This window comes from Lissotriton vulgaris, chromosome 8, assembly GCF_964263255.1.
Source record: "Lissotriton vulgaris chromosome 8, aLisVul1.2, whole genome shotgun sequence".
NCBI lineage: Eukaryota > Metazoa > Chordata > Amphibia > Caudata > Salamandridae > Lissotriton > Lissotriton vulgaris.
The window spans coordinates 974,807,958-974,824,831 of NC_141696.1; the positions used below are offsets into that span (position 1 = coordinate 974,807,958).

A 16,874-nucleotide genomic window follows, 5' to 3' on the forward strand; every position below is an offset into this window, starting at 1 on the left:
GAAACGAAAAATGTTTCTTCGCCAGTCAGGCATTGCTGTTCGTGAACACTGCATGCCTTTTGAGCCGTTATTCCCATTCGATATAGGGCAGGGTTGTACAGGTGCTGCCCAGGGTCTCGGAGGAGGACCGATCCTACTCTCCCAAGCCTTTTTTAGATGAGAGAAATGTAGCAAAGTTCGCCATCCAATGTAGACACGTCTGATTCGCTGGGCAGAGCGATCTCCACAATGGTGGCCGTACGTCGTCACACCTGGCTAAGGACATCTGGTTTTTCAGGGGATGTCCAAGCTAACCTTGTGGACATGCCCTTTAATGTCTCCAGTGTCTACGAAGACGAAGCAGATGCCGCCCTTGAGCGTTTCAAGGCCTCACCACAACGCCCCGGCCTGAATCTACTTTTCGCTCCTTTCGTGGCTACGGAAGGGGCTACCAATCCCACCAACACTATTCCAGCTAAAGGGCCTGCAAGTTCAGCAGCTTCTGCGGGGCTGTGGACACGGTTCACCCCGACTCGTGGATTGGGAGGCCAGAAGTTGAGCCAAGCCACAATCCCCTCCTCCACCTCAAAACCTTCCTAGTCCGATCCCCCAGGATTATTCACAACCAGTCAGTGGCAGAATACGCCATCTTCACCACTGGCGAAACATCACCTTAGACAGGTCGGTGTTGCAAATAGTCTGATGGGGCTAGTCCCTCCCCTTCGAGACTATTCCTCCATCTATGCCTCCAGTGTACGATCGGCTGACGGAGGATCACCTTGCTCTAATCTGCGAGAAAGTCAAGACTCTAATGGCCTAGGGAGCTATAGAGACGGTTCCCGGGCCAGAAATAGGCTGTGGTTGTTATTCCTGCAATTTTCTTGCCTCAAAGAAGGACGGAGGCCTTCGTCCTATCCTCGACCTCAAAGTCCTCATCTACTTCCTCAAAAAGAATTTCAAGATGCTCACCCTAACTCAGATCCTGTCTGCCCTGAACCCGGGAGACTGGGTAGTAGCGCTGGACTTGCAGGATGCGTATTTCCATATCCCCGTCGTGGATGCCCATCATCGCTACCTGCGGTTTACGGTAGGACGCAAGCACTTTCAATTTGCGGTGCTCCCCTTCGTCCTCACCAGTGCCCCTCGGAGTGCCCCAGAGATGATGGCGGTGGTCGCAGCCCATCTGCAGATATCCGGGGTTCCAGTCTTACACTATCTCGACGACTGGTTGTTGAAGGCGGGCTCGTCCCAAGCAGTCTTCTCCCACCTCCAGACTACGGCAGACCTCCTGCATTCGCTGGGGTTCACTATCAACGTGCTGAAGTCCCACCTGACTCCCTCTCAGATCCTCCCTTTCATTTGGGTGGTTCTGGATACGGTGCACTTTTCGGGCTTATTCTCCCGAACGGCAAGTCCAGGATATTCATGCTATGATACCTATGTTTCAGCCTCTCCTGGATTTCAATGAGAATAACTCTGAGGCTGTTGAGCCTTGTGGCGTCCTGCATCTTTCTGGTGGACCATGCACGGTGGCGAAGTTCCAATGGGCACAGCATTGAGGACATCTCAGCGTCCTGGTTCGTAACTCACAGGGCAATTCGAAAGACCCGCAGTGGTGGCTAACAAACCACAATTAAGTCAGAGGCAGACCCCTCCCCCTTCCCCACCCAGATCTCACAACAGTGACAGATGTATCTCTTCTGGGATGGAGCAGCCTGGGGGAGGTGGAGATTAGCGGAATCTGGTCTCCGGCGGAAGCCAAGTGCTACACCTCTTGGAGCTTTGGGCGATCCGATTGGCTCTGAAGGCCTTTTTTACCATCCATCAAGGGAAGCCTGGTTCAGATGTTCAGGGACAAAACTATTGCTATGTGGTACTTCAACAAACAGGGTGGAGTGGGATCGTGAACCCTCTGTCAAGAGACCCGCAACCTCTGGACTTGATTGGAACAACAGGACCTTTCCCTGGTGGTTCAACATCTGGCCAGTTCGCTGAACGCCAGAACAGACTAACTCAGCCGAACGCGCAATGTCAGCAGTTTTGCACGCTGGATTTTCCAAGGCTTCTCTCGCTTTGCGCCACTTTTCATAGAGCTTGGACAATTCACAGCTGTTGACCTCCTTCCTGAAGTCTGCAAGGTTATTCTGGCAGCCAGGCCTCCACGAAATCGGTATACACCTGCCAATGGAATACATTCTGTAAATATTGTACAGAACAGTCTATTGACCCCATGTCTGTCTCCCTGGCAGATATCATCCTGTTTATCCTTTACTTGGCCCAGCAGGGTTCTGCTTTGGGCGCATAGAAGGGCTAACTTTCGGCACTCTCTGCTTTTTTTCGGCTGCCAGATCAGCCTTTCCTTATAAGTCTCCTCTGGTGCAGGGATTTTTGAAGGGGTTAACCCACTTGTTTCTCCTTCTCCTTTTCTTATGCCACAATGGGACCTTAAATTTCGTCCTTATTTTCCTGATGTGCACACCGTTTTGAGCCAATGCATAACTGCCCTCTATGGTCGCTCACCATCAAAACAGCTTTTTTGGTGGCAATTACCTCTGCCAGGAGGATGAGAACTGCAGGCACGGTCATCACAGCCTCCTTACCTGGCAGTTTCCGTACAAAGTGGTACTGAGAACTAGGGCATCCTTTTTGCCCACGGTTGTAACTCCCTTTCATGTGGGACTGTCTGTTACTCTGCCGACTTTCTATGTACCACCGCATCCTTCCAAAGAAGAGGAGCGTCTCCACCGTCTGGATGCAAAAAGAGCGTTCTTGTTCTACCTTGATCGTACAAAAGATTTCCCGGTGGATGACCAACTCTTTATAAGATATGTGGGAGCAAAGAAGGAGCGTGCTGTCCAAAAGAGGACCATATCACCCTGGATTATCCTCTGCATCAAAATATGTTATGCCTTGATAAAGAAGCAGCCTCCCAGAGGCCTTAGGGCCCATTTCACCAGGGTGAAAGCAGCCACCACAGCCCTCCAGTGTGGTGGTCCAATTTCTGACATCTGTCAAGCGGCCACGTGGGCATCTCTGAACACGTCCGCCAGACACTATTGCCTGGATTCTCAGGTTCGCAGGGAGGGCCTGTTTGGCCGCTCTGTTCAATAGAATTTTATGGTTTAAAGTTTTCCGCATTCCCACCTCTGGGGAAGGTATTGTTTGAGTATCTGTTCAATGGTAAGGAATCTGCGGCTAGATGTCTCTATCGGATGAACAAGTTACTTACAATTGGTAACGCCTTATCTGGTAGAGACATGATCTAGCCTCAGATTCCTTACAGAACCCCCCATCCTCCCTGCACTGCGGAATTGTCTTTTAATGTCAGGGATGTTCCCCCTCAGGCTCTTAGTTTCTTTTTAACACACCATGGTCAGTTACTTCATTGCTTCTCGCTTCTGGCGGGGAAAGTCGTGGAAAGTACGGACGTCAGCGCGCCGGAGTGGCAGTTATATTGACGACGTGGATGTCGTCACGACACCGGACATGATGCGACGACGTCACGCCGAATCGACCGATGCCACCTCCGGGCAGGTAGGGATACTGCTAAGACAAATCATCCGGATCCAGCCTGACGCCTGTAAGTTCAAAGGTATGAATCTGCGGCTAGATCATGTCTCTACCAGATAAGGCTTTACCGAAGGTAAGGAACTTGTCCTTCACCACTAATTCTAAACTCCATATCTTTGGGACATTTAAAAAATGCATTGGTTTCCTGCATTACCCATTTTTCATTCATTCGATTTTACAATATTAATTGCTGCATGGTCTGCACCCAAGGAAAAGCTGCTGCTCCGGTATTAGCTCTGGGTATCATGTGTTTTTGACCACCAAAACAAATATGTATTCCTGCCACAGAATAATCTGAAGACCGTAATGGCATACTACTATTTGTTTAATCTGCCATCGGCCAAATACATTAAGTGAAAACTTCACATTTTTATTTTTTCTTACTTATATTAATTATTTTTTTAATGATTTGTTCTTGGGAAAAACTATGAGCGATCATCACAAACGACCTCTTGCTTAGCTTCAAATGTTGTCTACTATTCAGAAATGTCTCAATTTTCGGGTTCTGCCATGTGTTTCACACCTGTTTTTACCACAAACTGCAACTATGTAGTTAAAAAAAAAAAAACGGCATCAAAAACGTTTTTTTTTACACAGTTTTGTTAGTTCAACCTGGCAACAAACCTCTTGTTGATTCCATTTTTAGGAGGAAAAGTGCACTTTCCTACACTGCACGATTAGCCAATTTTTTCCCAAAAAAGAAAATTGTTGCAATTTTGCCTATTTTCTCCAGACCTCCATGTAAATTCATAAAACAATGGTACCTTTGTAATACTCCAGATTGGGCGGGGGTGGGGCGGTATGTAAAGGCAGGCACATTTTGCCTGGATACCTTTTTGGGGGGTCGGGGAGTGATAAAGGCTTAAACGCAAAGTGGAGGGGGATGAAAAAGCTTCTGCATTTAAGGTGTTAAACAGTGTGAGATGAAAACAGGCAAAAATACAAATCTCAGTGAATGTCAACAATGATGTTCAGTGTAAGCAAAGAGTTTGTGGATTTCCACTACACAAAGGGGAGGCTATTTCTGTTCCAAACATAATTTTGGTTTGTAACCCACACAATATTTTTGGCAAATCTAAAAATTTTTTTAGAGAAGGTTCCAAGAGAGAAGCAATTGTCCCAGCTCTGCTTCCTGACACAGTGCTATCAACTGGATACAAAGTAACCTCTTATTTGGGAATGTTATCTGTTCGGTTCAGATGAAGTAGCCATTCTAGACCTATCCTATGTCCTTTAGAGCGCTCATTTTCTGATGCAGAGTATGCACTGAAGAACATTTGTTGAGAGTTATACAAATCACCTTATGAATATGTAGCACCTGTAATTCGTCCATAACACCTAGAATTCCATTCAGCTATTAGGATACAAATATAGAAAATGGGCCACAACCCATAGTGGGTTCTGTTGAACGTGCTGCAAATTCTATATTTTGTATGGTACCAACGTTTTCAGTTTTGAGGGATTAATGCCACACTTTTCTTCATACAGGAATAGAAGAAAGCCTGTTAAAAGGGAGTGGAGCGCATTGCCAGTGTTGGCTGGTAAAACAGTATGGTCCCCAGAGTGTAATATAGGAAGGGGCCATCATTAGGCTAAAGGGAAATTACATGTTAGGGGCCCTCTTACAGAGAGAATTCATGACTAGTGCAGTCATCTAAACTCCAGAGCTTGGCAACAGTGAAGGATTACAGGAAAGGTACCTGGTGTTTCAGTTATGTCATAGTCCCTGTACTTGAGTATCCAGTCATCCATGCCATTATTGAGTGACTCTTCCCATCATGGGGTCTTTGCAGTAAGTCAGACGCAGATTGTGAGTCACCAAAGGTAGGGAATTTGCTTCTTCCTCCTGCCTCCCCATCGATCTGATGTATTCCAAAGCACCCTTCCATTCAATATGGGGTTTTTAATTTTAATTTGGGCATAGAGTACAATTGAGGAGTTGCTCTGCCTGTATGCCCAGTCTTTTGTTTGCCCACCTAGTAGTTCTTATAATTGAACTTCCTTATGACCATTGATTAGATATTAACCTCTTTTCTAACCTTCACCAAGTATGTTTTTATTCAGTCCTCTTTGCATTGGGGCAAAACCTAGTATGTTTTGATCCTCAACGGCTTTCTATTTATTTTGTGAAAATTAAAGTACTGTGATCGTATCACCCAGTGCTAAACTAGTTATGAATTAATCATGGCTGGTACTGAGATCTCTGTGGTCTTCAGATTTAAAACAAGTGTCCTTGGCTTTTTGAGAATAAAACTCTTGTCTGGATATAGTACTTCCAACCTACGTGGAGAGTTTATCATTTTTAATACCACGCAGTGCTGTACTGGTGTATAATCGGTGCATATCTTGCCTCTTCTGATGGGAAAATATTATTTTGTTTCACCCTGGCTTGCCACATCTGATTCTACAGGTAGAAGAGAGGTCATATGAGCAGTGCATGGGGACCGGCACAGAAATTATGAAACCGTGCCACAGACTACCAATAAATTCCATGGAGCACCAAGTAACCTTAAGTGTTGTAAACATAAATAGAGGAAAGGGGAGAAAAACTGCGCAGGGTGGACCCACCCTCCCTTATACCCAAGTATTCTCTTGCACACAACAAACACTCAGGCTAGCCCAGTCATTACTTACTGTATGGACGCAGTAGTGAGAGGCTGTGTATTCATCGAGTTTGTGGTAAAAAGGCTTGTTTTAGAATACTATATTTAGCTGCCACCATTGTTCAAGTGTTATCGCCTGTTTGAGGGTGGTTGCTACTGACATCAAAAGGAGCTCAACTTTGTGAGAAAACACATCAACCAGCAGATTACTTTTTAGGAGAGTTGTGACGTCGATCCTTTTCACAGGAAATAACTGGTCTGCCAAAACAGCGCATGGGCCTTTCTAACCTATTCCATCTAACAGTGTCCTTAACTGTAAAACATATTCTCTCCAGTATCTGCTTTAGTGCCAAGGTGTTATGCTAAGCCAGACTCACCATAGCAGGAGGTAGTCCTAGGGGGAATGGATATGGTTTTATTAGAACAGATGTGACTGAAGCCTGGTCATTAGGTCTTGAACACCAGTGGAATTCAACGCCATCCATTAAAAAGCAAAATGTCATGATTAATATCTCATCCTCCTGTTTCCCGTTGACTCCTATTGCATACATACATTGTATCTGCAGGTGTTGCAGTCTTTCTGTTGTTCAAGATTTTTAATACAGTCTTATTTCTTCTTCAACAGTGCCAATAGGCACACGTCTGTCAGTTCTCCAATCTAGAGCCCCCATCTTGGAAAACACATTTTTGAAATGGTCGATCCACTGTGCTTGAAAAACATGAACTAATGTTCTCTCTACATATGTCCTCTACATATAGAATGAACATCCTGACACTGTTATACCGTTCCTACGAAACTAGTATGAATGTGTATGTAGAACAACAAATCTATATAGTACAGGCGCTGAATCTTCTTATATAATCAATAAATGTTGATCTGTTTGGTTAGCTCACAGTTCTGTATCTAAACTATTAAACTTAGTTATAGATGTTGTCAGTAACTTCGAAAATGACTACAATTTCCAAGGAATTCATGGAAACGGATCTAACCCTTTTGTTTGTCACTCATGCATGCCCAAAGTCTCACAAAGAAATGATACAGTATTGCATTTTCAAACGTTTATTGAAAAGCTCTTATGTTTGTAAATATTGCATAAACTGCGGTTATGAAAAAGATTAAACACATCAAAGCAATAAGCATTGTTAGATTGGTGAAAAATACAAACCCTTCTACCATGTTAATTGTTCATAATGTTACTAATGTTACTCCTATATATTACTAATTTCGATAGGCACCGCCTATATGCTCTCTTTTTAGCCTATCTGCCTGTCTTATTGAAATGTCCCAACCCTATACCTTGGTACTGTATGCCTGGTAGCCAGCCTTAGTGCATTAAGGAATGCACTCTGTCTGGAGTGTGCAAGCCTGCTCGCTTCTAAAGCACGGCTAGCTTCCTTCTCAAGGTTGGGGACAGCTGAACCGCTCTATCACAGGAGTGTTCCATGATGAGTCAGGAAGGATGTAAACTTCTCTCTGACTTCAGGATGATCTCTGTTTTTATAATAAAACGACAAACTTATCACACTGAGCCAAAGGTGCAGAACCCCATTTTAATTAGGCTGCAGCAGAGTCATCATCTCCTACAAGCCCAGCAAATAAAACAATGCAGCGTGTTCTAAAGTGTACAACACTGAAACTAAATGTGCAGGCTACAAGGCGGCAATGTCTATTTGAAAGAAAAGCGTTCAAAGGACATTTTCACAATGGGGAAAAGCATGTGCAAGCCACCGTTAAAAATCGATCCTAAGTTAAAATGAAGAACCAAAATCGAGACTTAACGTAAGCCACATAACACTAGATGTGGCCCTATCGCTCCTGCAATTCATGTCTGATCCAGTGTAAAAATGTCTTCCGAAAGCTTTTAACCCCTTCGATGCTCATGACGAGCTCAGCTCGTCATGAGGCACAGTGGAGCTGTGCTGATGACGAGCTGAGCTCGTCATGAACAAGGGGCTTTCCAACAATTCAGCACCGGAGGAAAATTTCTCTAGCAGCCAAGGTGTTAATAAACCTAGGACTACTGCCACCTTGGTATCTTGGGAGATTTATTAATATCAGTTCTACCATTTCTCACTATTTACTCAATCTTAAGTCCTTTCATTTGTTCTTACTCTTCTACCTCAATGCAGTGTTTTCCCCCCTCTCAGCTAGGTTTGTACCACTCAGACACAACAGAACCTCTCTCTTCCTCCCACATAACCGCTCGCTACTAACACCTCACCCATCCCGTCCCTGACTGTACCCTACCCCTCCAACGTTTCCTCAGTGCTCTGTTTTTCTTTTTTATGATTTGCTTTTCTTTCTTTTGTTTTACTGGCACTGAGATGTTGAATCGATTTGTTTACTTTGTAAATGGATCAATTTTTAGACAATACTAAAGCCTAACTTGATTGGATATGTAAAGCAATAGCTTATGATAAAGCAGAAACACTGTAGTAAATTATAGGTTTGTGTATGTTGATTATTTTTTTTAATTTAGACACTTACATTTGTAACTGTTTTGTTTTAGGTTTGGCAGATTTACAGTTGCTGCCCTACAGTCTAAAGTTGATCAGCATGAACGTGAGACAAGTCGTCTAAAGAAGGCACTAGAAAGAAGTGATGAGTACATAGAAGAATTAGAGTCTCAAGTTACGCAGTTGAAAAGAACAATTGATGAACACAAAAGGTGTAAGAAAATTGATTGCTGTATACGCAAAGTGAATGGGTACAGTGAAGATAGTACATCATTGCAAACTCAAGAGACCACACAAACAAATCTAACTCCCAGTCAAAGCTCGGACAACATTGAACAACCATCACTTAGCGGACTGCAAGATGACAGTATGATGTGCTTAAGTTCTTCAAGTCAGGATTCTCTAAATGCATTAGACTCTCGTCCCATGAATAAGAACATGTTTTCTGGCTCCCATGAAGATTTATTAGATACAGCTGTTATGAATGCACCTTTGCAGCCAAGTTGGGAAAATAAAATTGAAGATTATATGATGAGCAAAGATCAGAGTGTCTGTGGATTTTCTACTGTTGATACTCCAACCATGTCTCTCAGTTCACTACAGTTGAATACACCAAATAACAAAGTTAGTCCTTCGAAGAGTGGAAAGAAGTCTTCCACGTACCTAAGAAAATTGACGTTTGACTTTTCTTGTGAGACTACAAGTGATGACAATGGTGATGTAACAGAAAATAGTGAAAGTGGATCTATGCAAGAAACATTTGCAACCAGAAATAAACCAATGTTTTGGAACTACAGTCAAGGTGATTTTGAACCAGGATTGGGGTTTGAAAGTTCAGGTGAAAGTGTAAAACGTCCACAACCTGAAAAGCAATCTTCAATATCTAATGATAAAGCTTGTCAGTTTTTATTTAAAAGACTTCAAGCTATCAGTGATGCTGAAATCAATCGTGCACGAACATCTAGTGAGGCATCCATGGATGCTGCTTACCTTGATAAAATTACTGAGCTGGACTCCATGATGTCAGAATCTGAAAGCAGTAAAACTCCCTTCCTTTTCAGATCGGCTGACCTTGCTAGTGCGTCAAAGTCTTCACGCCGTGCTAAGCTTCGAGAAACTGAGAAGGCACTTCAGCAGGTGAAGGCAAACCGTGACAAGTGCTCAGAGTCCAGTAACGAAACCTCAAACAGTGAAGAATGGAAGCCCATCACATTTTCCGTTCTCTCTCCATCTAGCCTACAAATGAATGAACATTTCCCTTTGTTTGCAGATGAACCTTCAGAAGTTGAAGAACTAAATAACCAGAAAAGCTGCTTTGAAAAATACCAACCTTCTACAACATTCCTTTTTGGTGAGCCTCGAAAACTAGGTGAAGATTCAAAGGGAGAGTCCTCCTTTTTTGATGTAGATGCCCCTGACCCTCCAGAGCAAGGCCAATCTCCCTGGGCTTCTTCATTTGTTCCCGAGGAGCGGAGTAGAAGTAATAGCCACTCAACAAAGAGGAAAATTCAAAGCAGTCTTTCTAGTGCCAGTCCATCAAAGTCTTCAAAAAGTTGATTATACATATTCAGTAGAGAAAGTGTTTTCAAACCTTTTTCCTACATGGTTTATGTTTCACACTTATCAACTTAGTAGCACACAATCTCACATGTTTCCATCGCCTGTACCCCACCTTGCTTACAGATAAAGTTGGCTCCTTCCAATACTACTTTCAAAGTTTAGCATATGTTGTGTAAATAGGGTAGCACCTTCTAGAAATCAGCAAAAAGATATTCCCCAAGAATGACATAACATAGTCTCCGTTAGTAAAGATTATATCACAAATGCCACGTTTTAATACATATTTCCAGTTGACATTTTGCGATTTTTCTTTGGCAAATGAAGATGTAAATGTTCGTGAGCAATTCGTGTGACACCTGTATGACAATAACTAGGAGCGGTTTGAAAAATAAAAGCTGTGAATTTGCCATTTTAAAAAGACGAAATGCCTTTTTATGAGATTCCTCGTGTGTTGTTCTTTTAAAAAGTTTGGCAGTAACCTTAGTCATACATTCAACTTCCTACTTTAGTGGTAGCTTCATCAGAACACAAAGTAAGTTAGTTGTTCTAAAGACAGAGGTCTAGTGGAAGACTCGCATGGACCCTTTTAATGCATTTTGTCTACCCCACTCTCCTAACATCAGTTAGGCTCATGTTAGCCTTTTCCATCATTTTTTAAGGATTTCAGCATTCTCATATTATCCCCCTATGATGCCATCTTTCATGAACTACAGCCCCTATATGTTCACTTTGAAAGCTTTCTGCCTAGGATTCTGTATTCTTTGTTTTTGTTGTCCATTTGTCCATTAAGAATGTAGAAGGAGTCAAGATGTACAGACCATTATGCCCCACAGCATCAGTCAATCTTCAATATTTAGAATCTTCTTCCAGTGACACATCTATTCATAACCCACATTACTAACCTATTTGTTGATCTAATTTAAGGTGAGCGGTGGATACTCAAGCACGTTTCGGCACATTCCACTCAACAATGTTTAAATGTATTCACAATCTGGATGTCCTTTCTTATTATGGTGGTCAGGTCTTGCCAGGTTTTATTTTCAGACCTTAAGATGCAAACTTTCTGACTGACTGAAGCATTGGTTGTGTTTTTTTCTCTTTCTGTCTTTTTTTTCTCTTCAATACACTGAAATGCAGATCTGATTTCTTAACTAGCAGATGATCCTTTAATGGTGAAGCAAGGAAACCAAGTGCATTTCTTTTCGGTTTTTCATATAATAGTACCATTCGTGAAAGTCCAGGAATTATTACCTATAATACTAATTTCTGTGGTATAAAAGCAAATGTTTCCCTTTTCACCATAACTCTCAGCTTTCTGTAGACATGCCTGAGTTTCTAATGTATCCATGTCGGCCAGCCACAAATTCTGTAATTCTCATTCTGTGGGTGCAGCTATAGGCCAAATGTTCATCCTCCTCACCCCCCACCCCCCCTCGAGCAGTTGTTCTCAGAATTTTTGTCCACTGAGTTGGGAGAGTGCTAGACCTCTAGAAGGCAGGCTCAAACAAGGGGTCCTCTGCTTGCGGCCACAGTTGTACTTCAGCCAACGTTTTACATAGAAAGGCTGAGTTATACGGGCACATTATTTAATGAGAGCCGAGTCTGGTATGAAGTTACCTAAATTCCTTTTTCTTCTACTGCCTAAAGTCCATAGTAGTGCCAAATTTGCTCAAATTAGTAATGGAAAGGAGCCTGCGAACTGAGTACTGTAGCAAACATTGAAAAGTATCTTTTTGTAACCACACCTACGAGTTGAACTCGTATCATGTCTGATTTGTTGAGGTGAACATGGTTGATTTAGGGTGGTGGGAGAGGAGCGGCTTGTATTGGTCTGAAAATGTGTTTTGTATAGTATGTTTTATGTGTGTTTTTGATGCATATAGGGAAACGGTTTAGTCTAGCATTGATTAACCCAATTATGACGTTTTTGTAATTCTTTTGTTCGTCCTAAATGGTAGATATTCTTTTTCTATGTAAGTTTATTGTGAGTTCTTACTGTGTAGATTTTCAGGATCTGCGGTCAACCTTTGTCAACCTCTAAATGCATTGGTGGTTTTTGATGTTATTATGCTTGCGTGTACATTTCAATAGGCTTGTAAGCTGTGCTGTGCATAGAACATTTTGCAATAACACTGTAATGTTTTTCTTTGTGTGTTAAATAAAATGTAAAGAGCACAATTGTTCTGCATTCCCTTTTTTTAATAAGAGCTCTAAGAGGACTGCTTCCCTGGTAAGTGTGTGGCTTACAATGTTTAAGATAGTTTCTTAAAATGACACTAATCTACTTTTCGTGTAAGAAAAGTAAGGGCCTGGCTGAGGATTAATCACTCTTCAGTAATGTCAGATATTAGTTAATTAATTTAGAGGGTTGTCTGTTCTACAGTATTTTTAACAGCAACTCGTATGTTCCGCTAATGGCAACCATGTTTGCATTTGCTGATAAAGACTTCGAGCTGCATATTCCTCATCTGATAATATTCTCCAAACGTTGGACTGGATCTGTAAGCTTTTCTGCAGTCCCTCTGCACATTGACAGTGTTCCGCTCTGGAAATGACATGCGCCACACCTCGGGAGAGGTGTGGCGCCGCGGCCAGGGCGACTGACGCTGGAATCTGGGGATCACGGTTCGATCCCCGGCTCGAGTGCAGATTAGCCCAGCACCAAGTGACTCTGGGCAATAGCTTGATTAATGTTCCAGACGGCCCCCAGCGCCTAGAGACCCTTACGGGTGGTTGTCGCGCTTTACAAATGTGGATTATTATTATTATTATGCAGAGCCTATATAGGTACCACTCACTACCATGCGCTGATGTCCGTTCCTTTCTTTCCGTGCCTCAAGTCGCAGATCCAGAGCTATCTTTTTTCTCTTTTAAACCTTTAAGCACTTTAATGACAGTAGCAACCAAGTATCTGTGACAGAGCCTCATCAGATTTGACTGTGGTGCCTGGGGTAGAGTCACAACTCTAGGCCTGCAGTGATTGTCAATGAACCAGAAGGCCATTTGAGACCCCGGGGCAAAGTGTCACATCGCCAAGCACTGGAAGACTCTGCAATGAAGACCGGTCCAAGTCAAAAATTCGGACCGATTCCAGATCCAGAATTCGTAAGAGTTGTTTCAAGGATTGGACTTCGTCTTGTTGAAAGTAGTTTGGTAATTTGAAGAAAAAGCACAAGAACTCTAAGCAGGATTTGGCCCCTTCCTGCCACTCTCCTGAGAAGGTGCAAGGGGCAGCGCAATACATCTAAATCTCGCTTCGGAAGTTGATCGACTTTGAAACCTATCATTCAACTTGTCTCTGCAGTTTCCTGGGCTGTTTCCACTCCACAACAGATTGAATAAACAGAGCAGATTGAATGTAGACTTTCTGGATCTCTGCCACGCCTTTGAGCTTCAGTGACCTGAGATCCCTTAGACAAGCTGAGCGTCGGTGGAGGCGAAATTATGACCCTTCACTAAGGACCACTTATACTGATCTATTAAAACTGTACAAACAATCCATTATATCAGCTAAATCCTCTTATTATTCCCAGAAAATCATCAGTTCAGCCTCAAAAACCAAGGATATCTTCTCCATTGTAGCTGAACTTTCTCTTCCAGATCGCGTTACTGCCCAGCCCCAACCTTCACAGGCTCTCTGTGACTCCCTCAATATATTTTTTATTGATAAAATCACAACTATTAAAAATAACATTCCCCCCCCTTCTTCGCTCAATGTTGGTTCTCTTCCCCCCCTCGAATCCTTTTTGTTTGCATGAATTTCCTCCCATCTCCTTGCCTGAATTTATCGCTCTACTACATGTAGTCAGTTCTGGCTCCCCCAATGACTGTTGCCCCCCCCCCCCCCCCCCAAATTTTGTAAGATGCTTTCCTGGCCTGTCCAGGTCCTCCTCTTGACCTTCTTAATCATTCTCTCGCTACAGACTCTGTCCCCGATGCTTTCAAGAAAGCTATCGTAGTACCCATTCTTAAAAAACCTGGTTCTGATCCAACTGCTTTAGGCAATTATCGACCTATCTCCCTCCTCCCCTACTTGGGGAAGGTGTTGGAGACCTATGTCACCCGCTGTCTGAGCGCCTTCATTGAAAAATCTCACTTCCTAGATGACCAGCAGGCCGGTTTTAGACTGGCCCATTCTACGGAGGCGGTCGTTGTGGCCGTAATGGATGCGCTGAGACAGGGGGCTGACAAGAACCTGGCTCAGGCCTTGGTGCTATTAGACCTGTCAGCCGCTTTTGACACGGTTGATGATGCTATCTTGATCGACCGTGTCAGAAATGCGGGCATTCAGGGCTTGGCCTTGACCTGGATTGGGTCCTTCCTTCAACAACGCTTTCAATCGGTTCAACTTTCTACCTTCTCTGCTCCCCAATCTTCACTTTCCTGTGGTGTCCCCCAGGGTTCTGCTCTTTCGCCCCTTCTATTTAATCTCTACATGCAACCCCTCCTAGCCTCTCTCCGCCATACTTCTGTTACCATCTTCAACTACGCGGACGACCTACAGCTAATCTTTCCTATTGACTCCTCTCCTCTCTCCTGTTTTAATTTTCAATCGATCATGCTTACCATCTCGGAGTGGATGAACTTCAGCCAGCTGAAGCTGAACTCCAGCAAGACTGAGTTGGTCCTGACAGGAGGGCCCTTAAATCCTTGGAGTCCCAGCTTCTGGCCCCAAGCTCTCGGCCATCCTCCATGTCCAGTAAAGTACGTGAAGAGCCTCGTTGTCATCATTTCAAGCAACTTGTCGATGAGGCATCAAATCAACTCGGTTACCTCGGCCTGCTTTTACCATCTACGCGGAATTGGTAAAATCCGAAGGTTCTTATCCCCAGAGGCTCTCATACTTGTTATTATGGCCCTTGTCACTTCACACATTGACTATGCGAACTGCTTGTGTGTGGGGATCCCTGCGTATCACCTATATCGGCTTCAGTTGGTACAAAACCAGGCGGCTAGACTGATCTTTCAACAGCCAAAGCACCAACACGTCACGCCCCTGTTGAAAAGATTGCATTGGCTCCCGGTCGCGTCCCGCTGTATCTTTAAAATGGGTTGTACTGTTTTCAAATCTCTTTCTGCACTTGCCCCTGCTTTTATCTCTCTTAGTCTCAACCGCCACATTCCCTCAAGGCATCTTAGGTCCTCTGCCCACAATCTCTTAATTACCCCCAGGTACAAACGCAAGAAGCATGGTGGCGCCTGTTTCTCTTTCCTTGCTCCTGTTACCTGGAACTCTCTCCCTCTCCGGCTTACCTCTGACTACCTCACTTTCCGTAAAACTCTTAAAACTTATCTGTTCCAGCTAGCCTATGACTAACCTCCCCAATCACACCTGCCCTTTCTCCCACCTGTCTCTGAGCGCCATGAAACCAATTGGTGTCCGTGCGCGGTAACAATTTTTTTTTAACATAACATCTGGAATACCACTGACAGGTTGTCCCTTTGTACCAATTGGATCCTCCAAGACGATCTCAGGACCCCAGCTGGCTCCAGTTTTGACTCGCTCTGTTGCCATGATCCCCGCTAGTTCTCCGCACTCTGAAGCAGATGCCAACTCCATCAATGTTTGAAGACGAAGTGCCTATTGCCCTCTCTGACTCCATGTTGGCGCCAGTTCAACCGATGCTGTGCTCGGATGCTGTAGAGACCCCACTAACGCCACTCGACCTACCGCATCTACCTGGGAGAACACAAACCTTTATTCCCTATTCAACACTTATACAGACAATGACTTTGATGCGGGTAATGACACTGGACAATCATACTACAAAGAGTCGGGGCTTTCCTCACACGCTGGTCCTGCCACTGAGGAGAGTGCTTCTTATGCCATGGGGATGAAGTCCTTGACCTCTAGCTCCCCACTGAGGTACCGGGTTTTTATGGACCCGGCGGTGCCAGGGAGAACACCCAAAAGACCTCGAGTCCTTCCTGTTTCAGACTACAGAAACACAGAGTCTTCTAGGTGAACTCAAAGATCGTATTTATTGGCTGCAGCCAGTAACAGGTATCCTAGAAGTACAACAGCATGTATGTTCTCAGGAGACTGCTCAAATTTACAAAGCCAGCCTTCTCTTTTTATACAAAATAATAAGCTTCAGGCAAACATTCCTTATTTTACAGTTGACCATACACATATTTTCGCAACAAAGAAAAAGTCATGACAAGCCCACATTTCAGTTCGTCCAGCTCATAATTAATTATCCGGCAAGGTCCAGTATTTCCATCAGATATCGACAGACCCCCAATAAAATCGGGCACCTCCTCCTCGTAAAGCAAGTCATAAAGCAAGAAACAGGGACAGGTGTGTGCAAGATTAGGCATAGTTTGTGTGCGATGAAAGGTTTATGACATGTTGTGCCTCGATACTAATCTCATTCGGCCACTGGGAAAGGAACTGCCCGAACAGGTTTGGCTTCAGGCAGTGGAGTCAGCTTGCCCATGTCACAGAGGAGTCAGAAAAGGTGTACGTGTCCTTCAGATCGAATTCGGCCTTAGTTATTTGACTATGTGAGGGCAATCACAAAATGGCTGCCGCTCACAAAATGGAACCCGAGGGTTCAAGACGAAAACCTTGATTAAAGGGTGATTTTGTCACTCGATCATGACGAAAATGCTTATGTATAGTATTTGTCATTACCGGTCTGCTAGTACCAAAATCATCATGATACGATGATATTTTTGACACGAGTGTAGAGCTTCGGTACC

At 43.8% G+C, this 16,874-nt stretch overlaps 1 protein-coding gene across 1 annotated transcript in view; it reads left to right on the forward strand.

Moving 5' to 3' along the window:
- The window catches only part of OBI1 (ORC ubiquitin ligase 1), a 155,747-nt gene extending 143,403 nt beyond the window's left edge, over window positions 1-12,344 (forward strand). Inside the window, exon 6 of the mRNA XM_086934821.1 lies at window positions 8,663-12,344. Within this exon, the coding sequence (XP_086790947.1) occupies window positions 8,663-10,166 (1,504 nt within the window). The 3' untranslated portion in view covers window positions 10,167-12,344. The remainder of the gene's footprint in view (window positions 1-8,662) is intronic.
- Window positions 12,345-16,874: the final 4,530 nt, after the last annotated feature.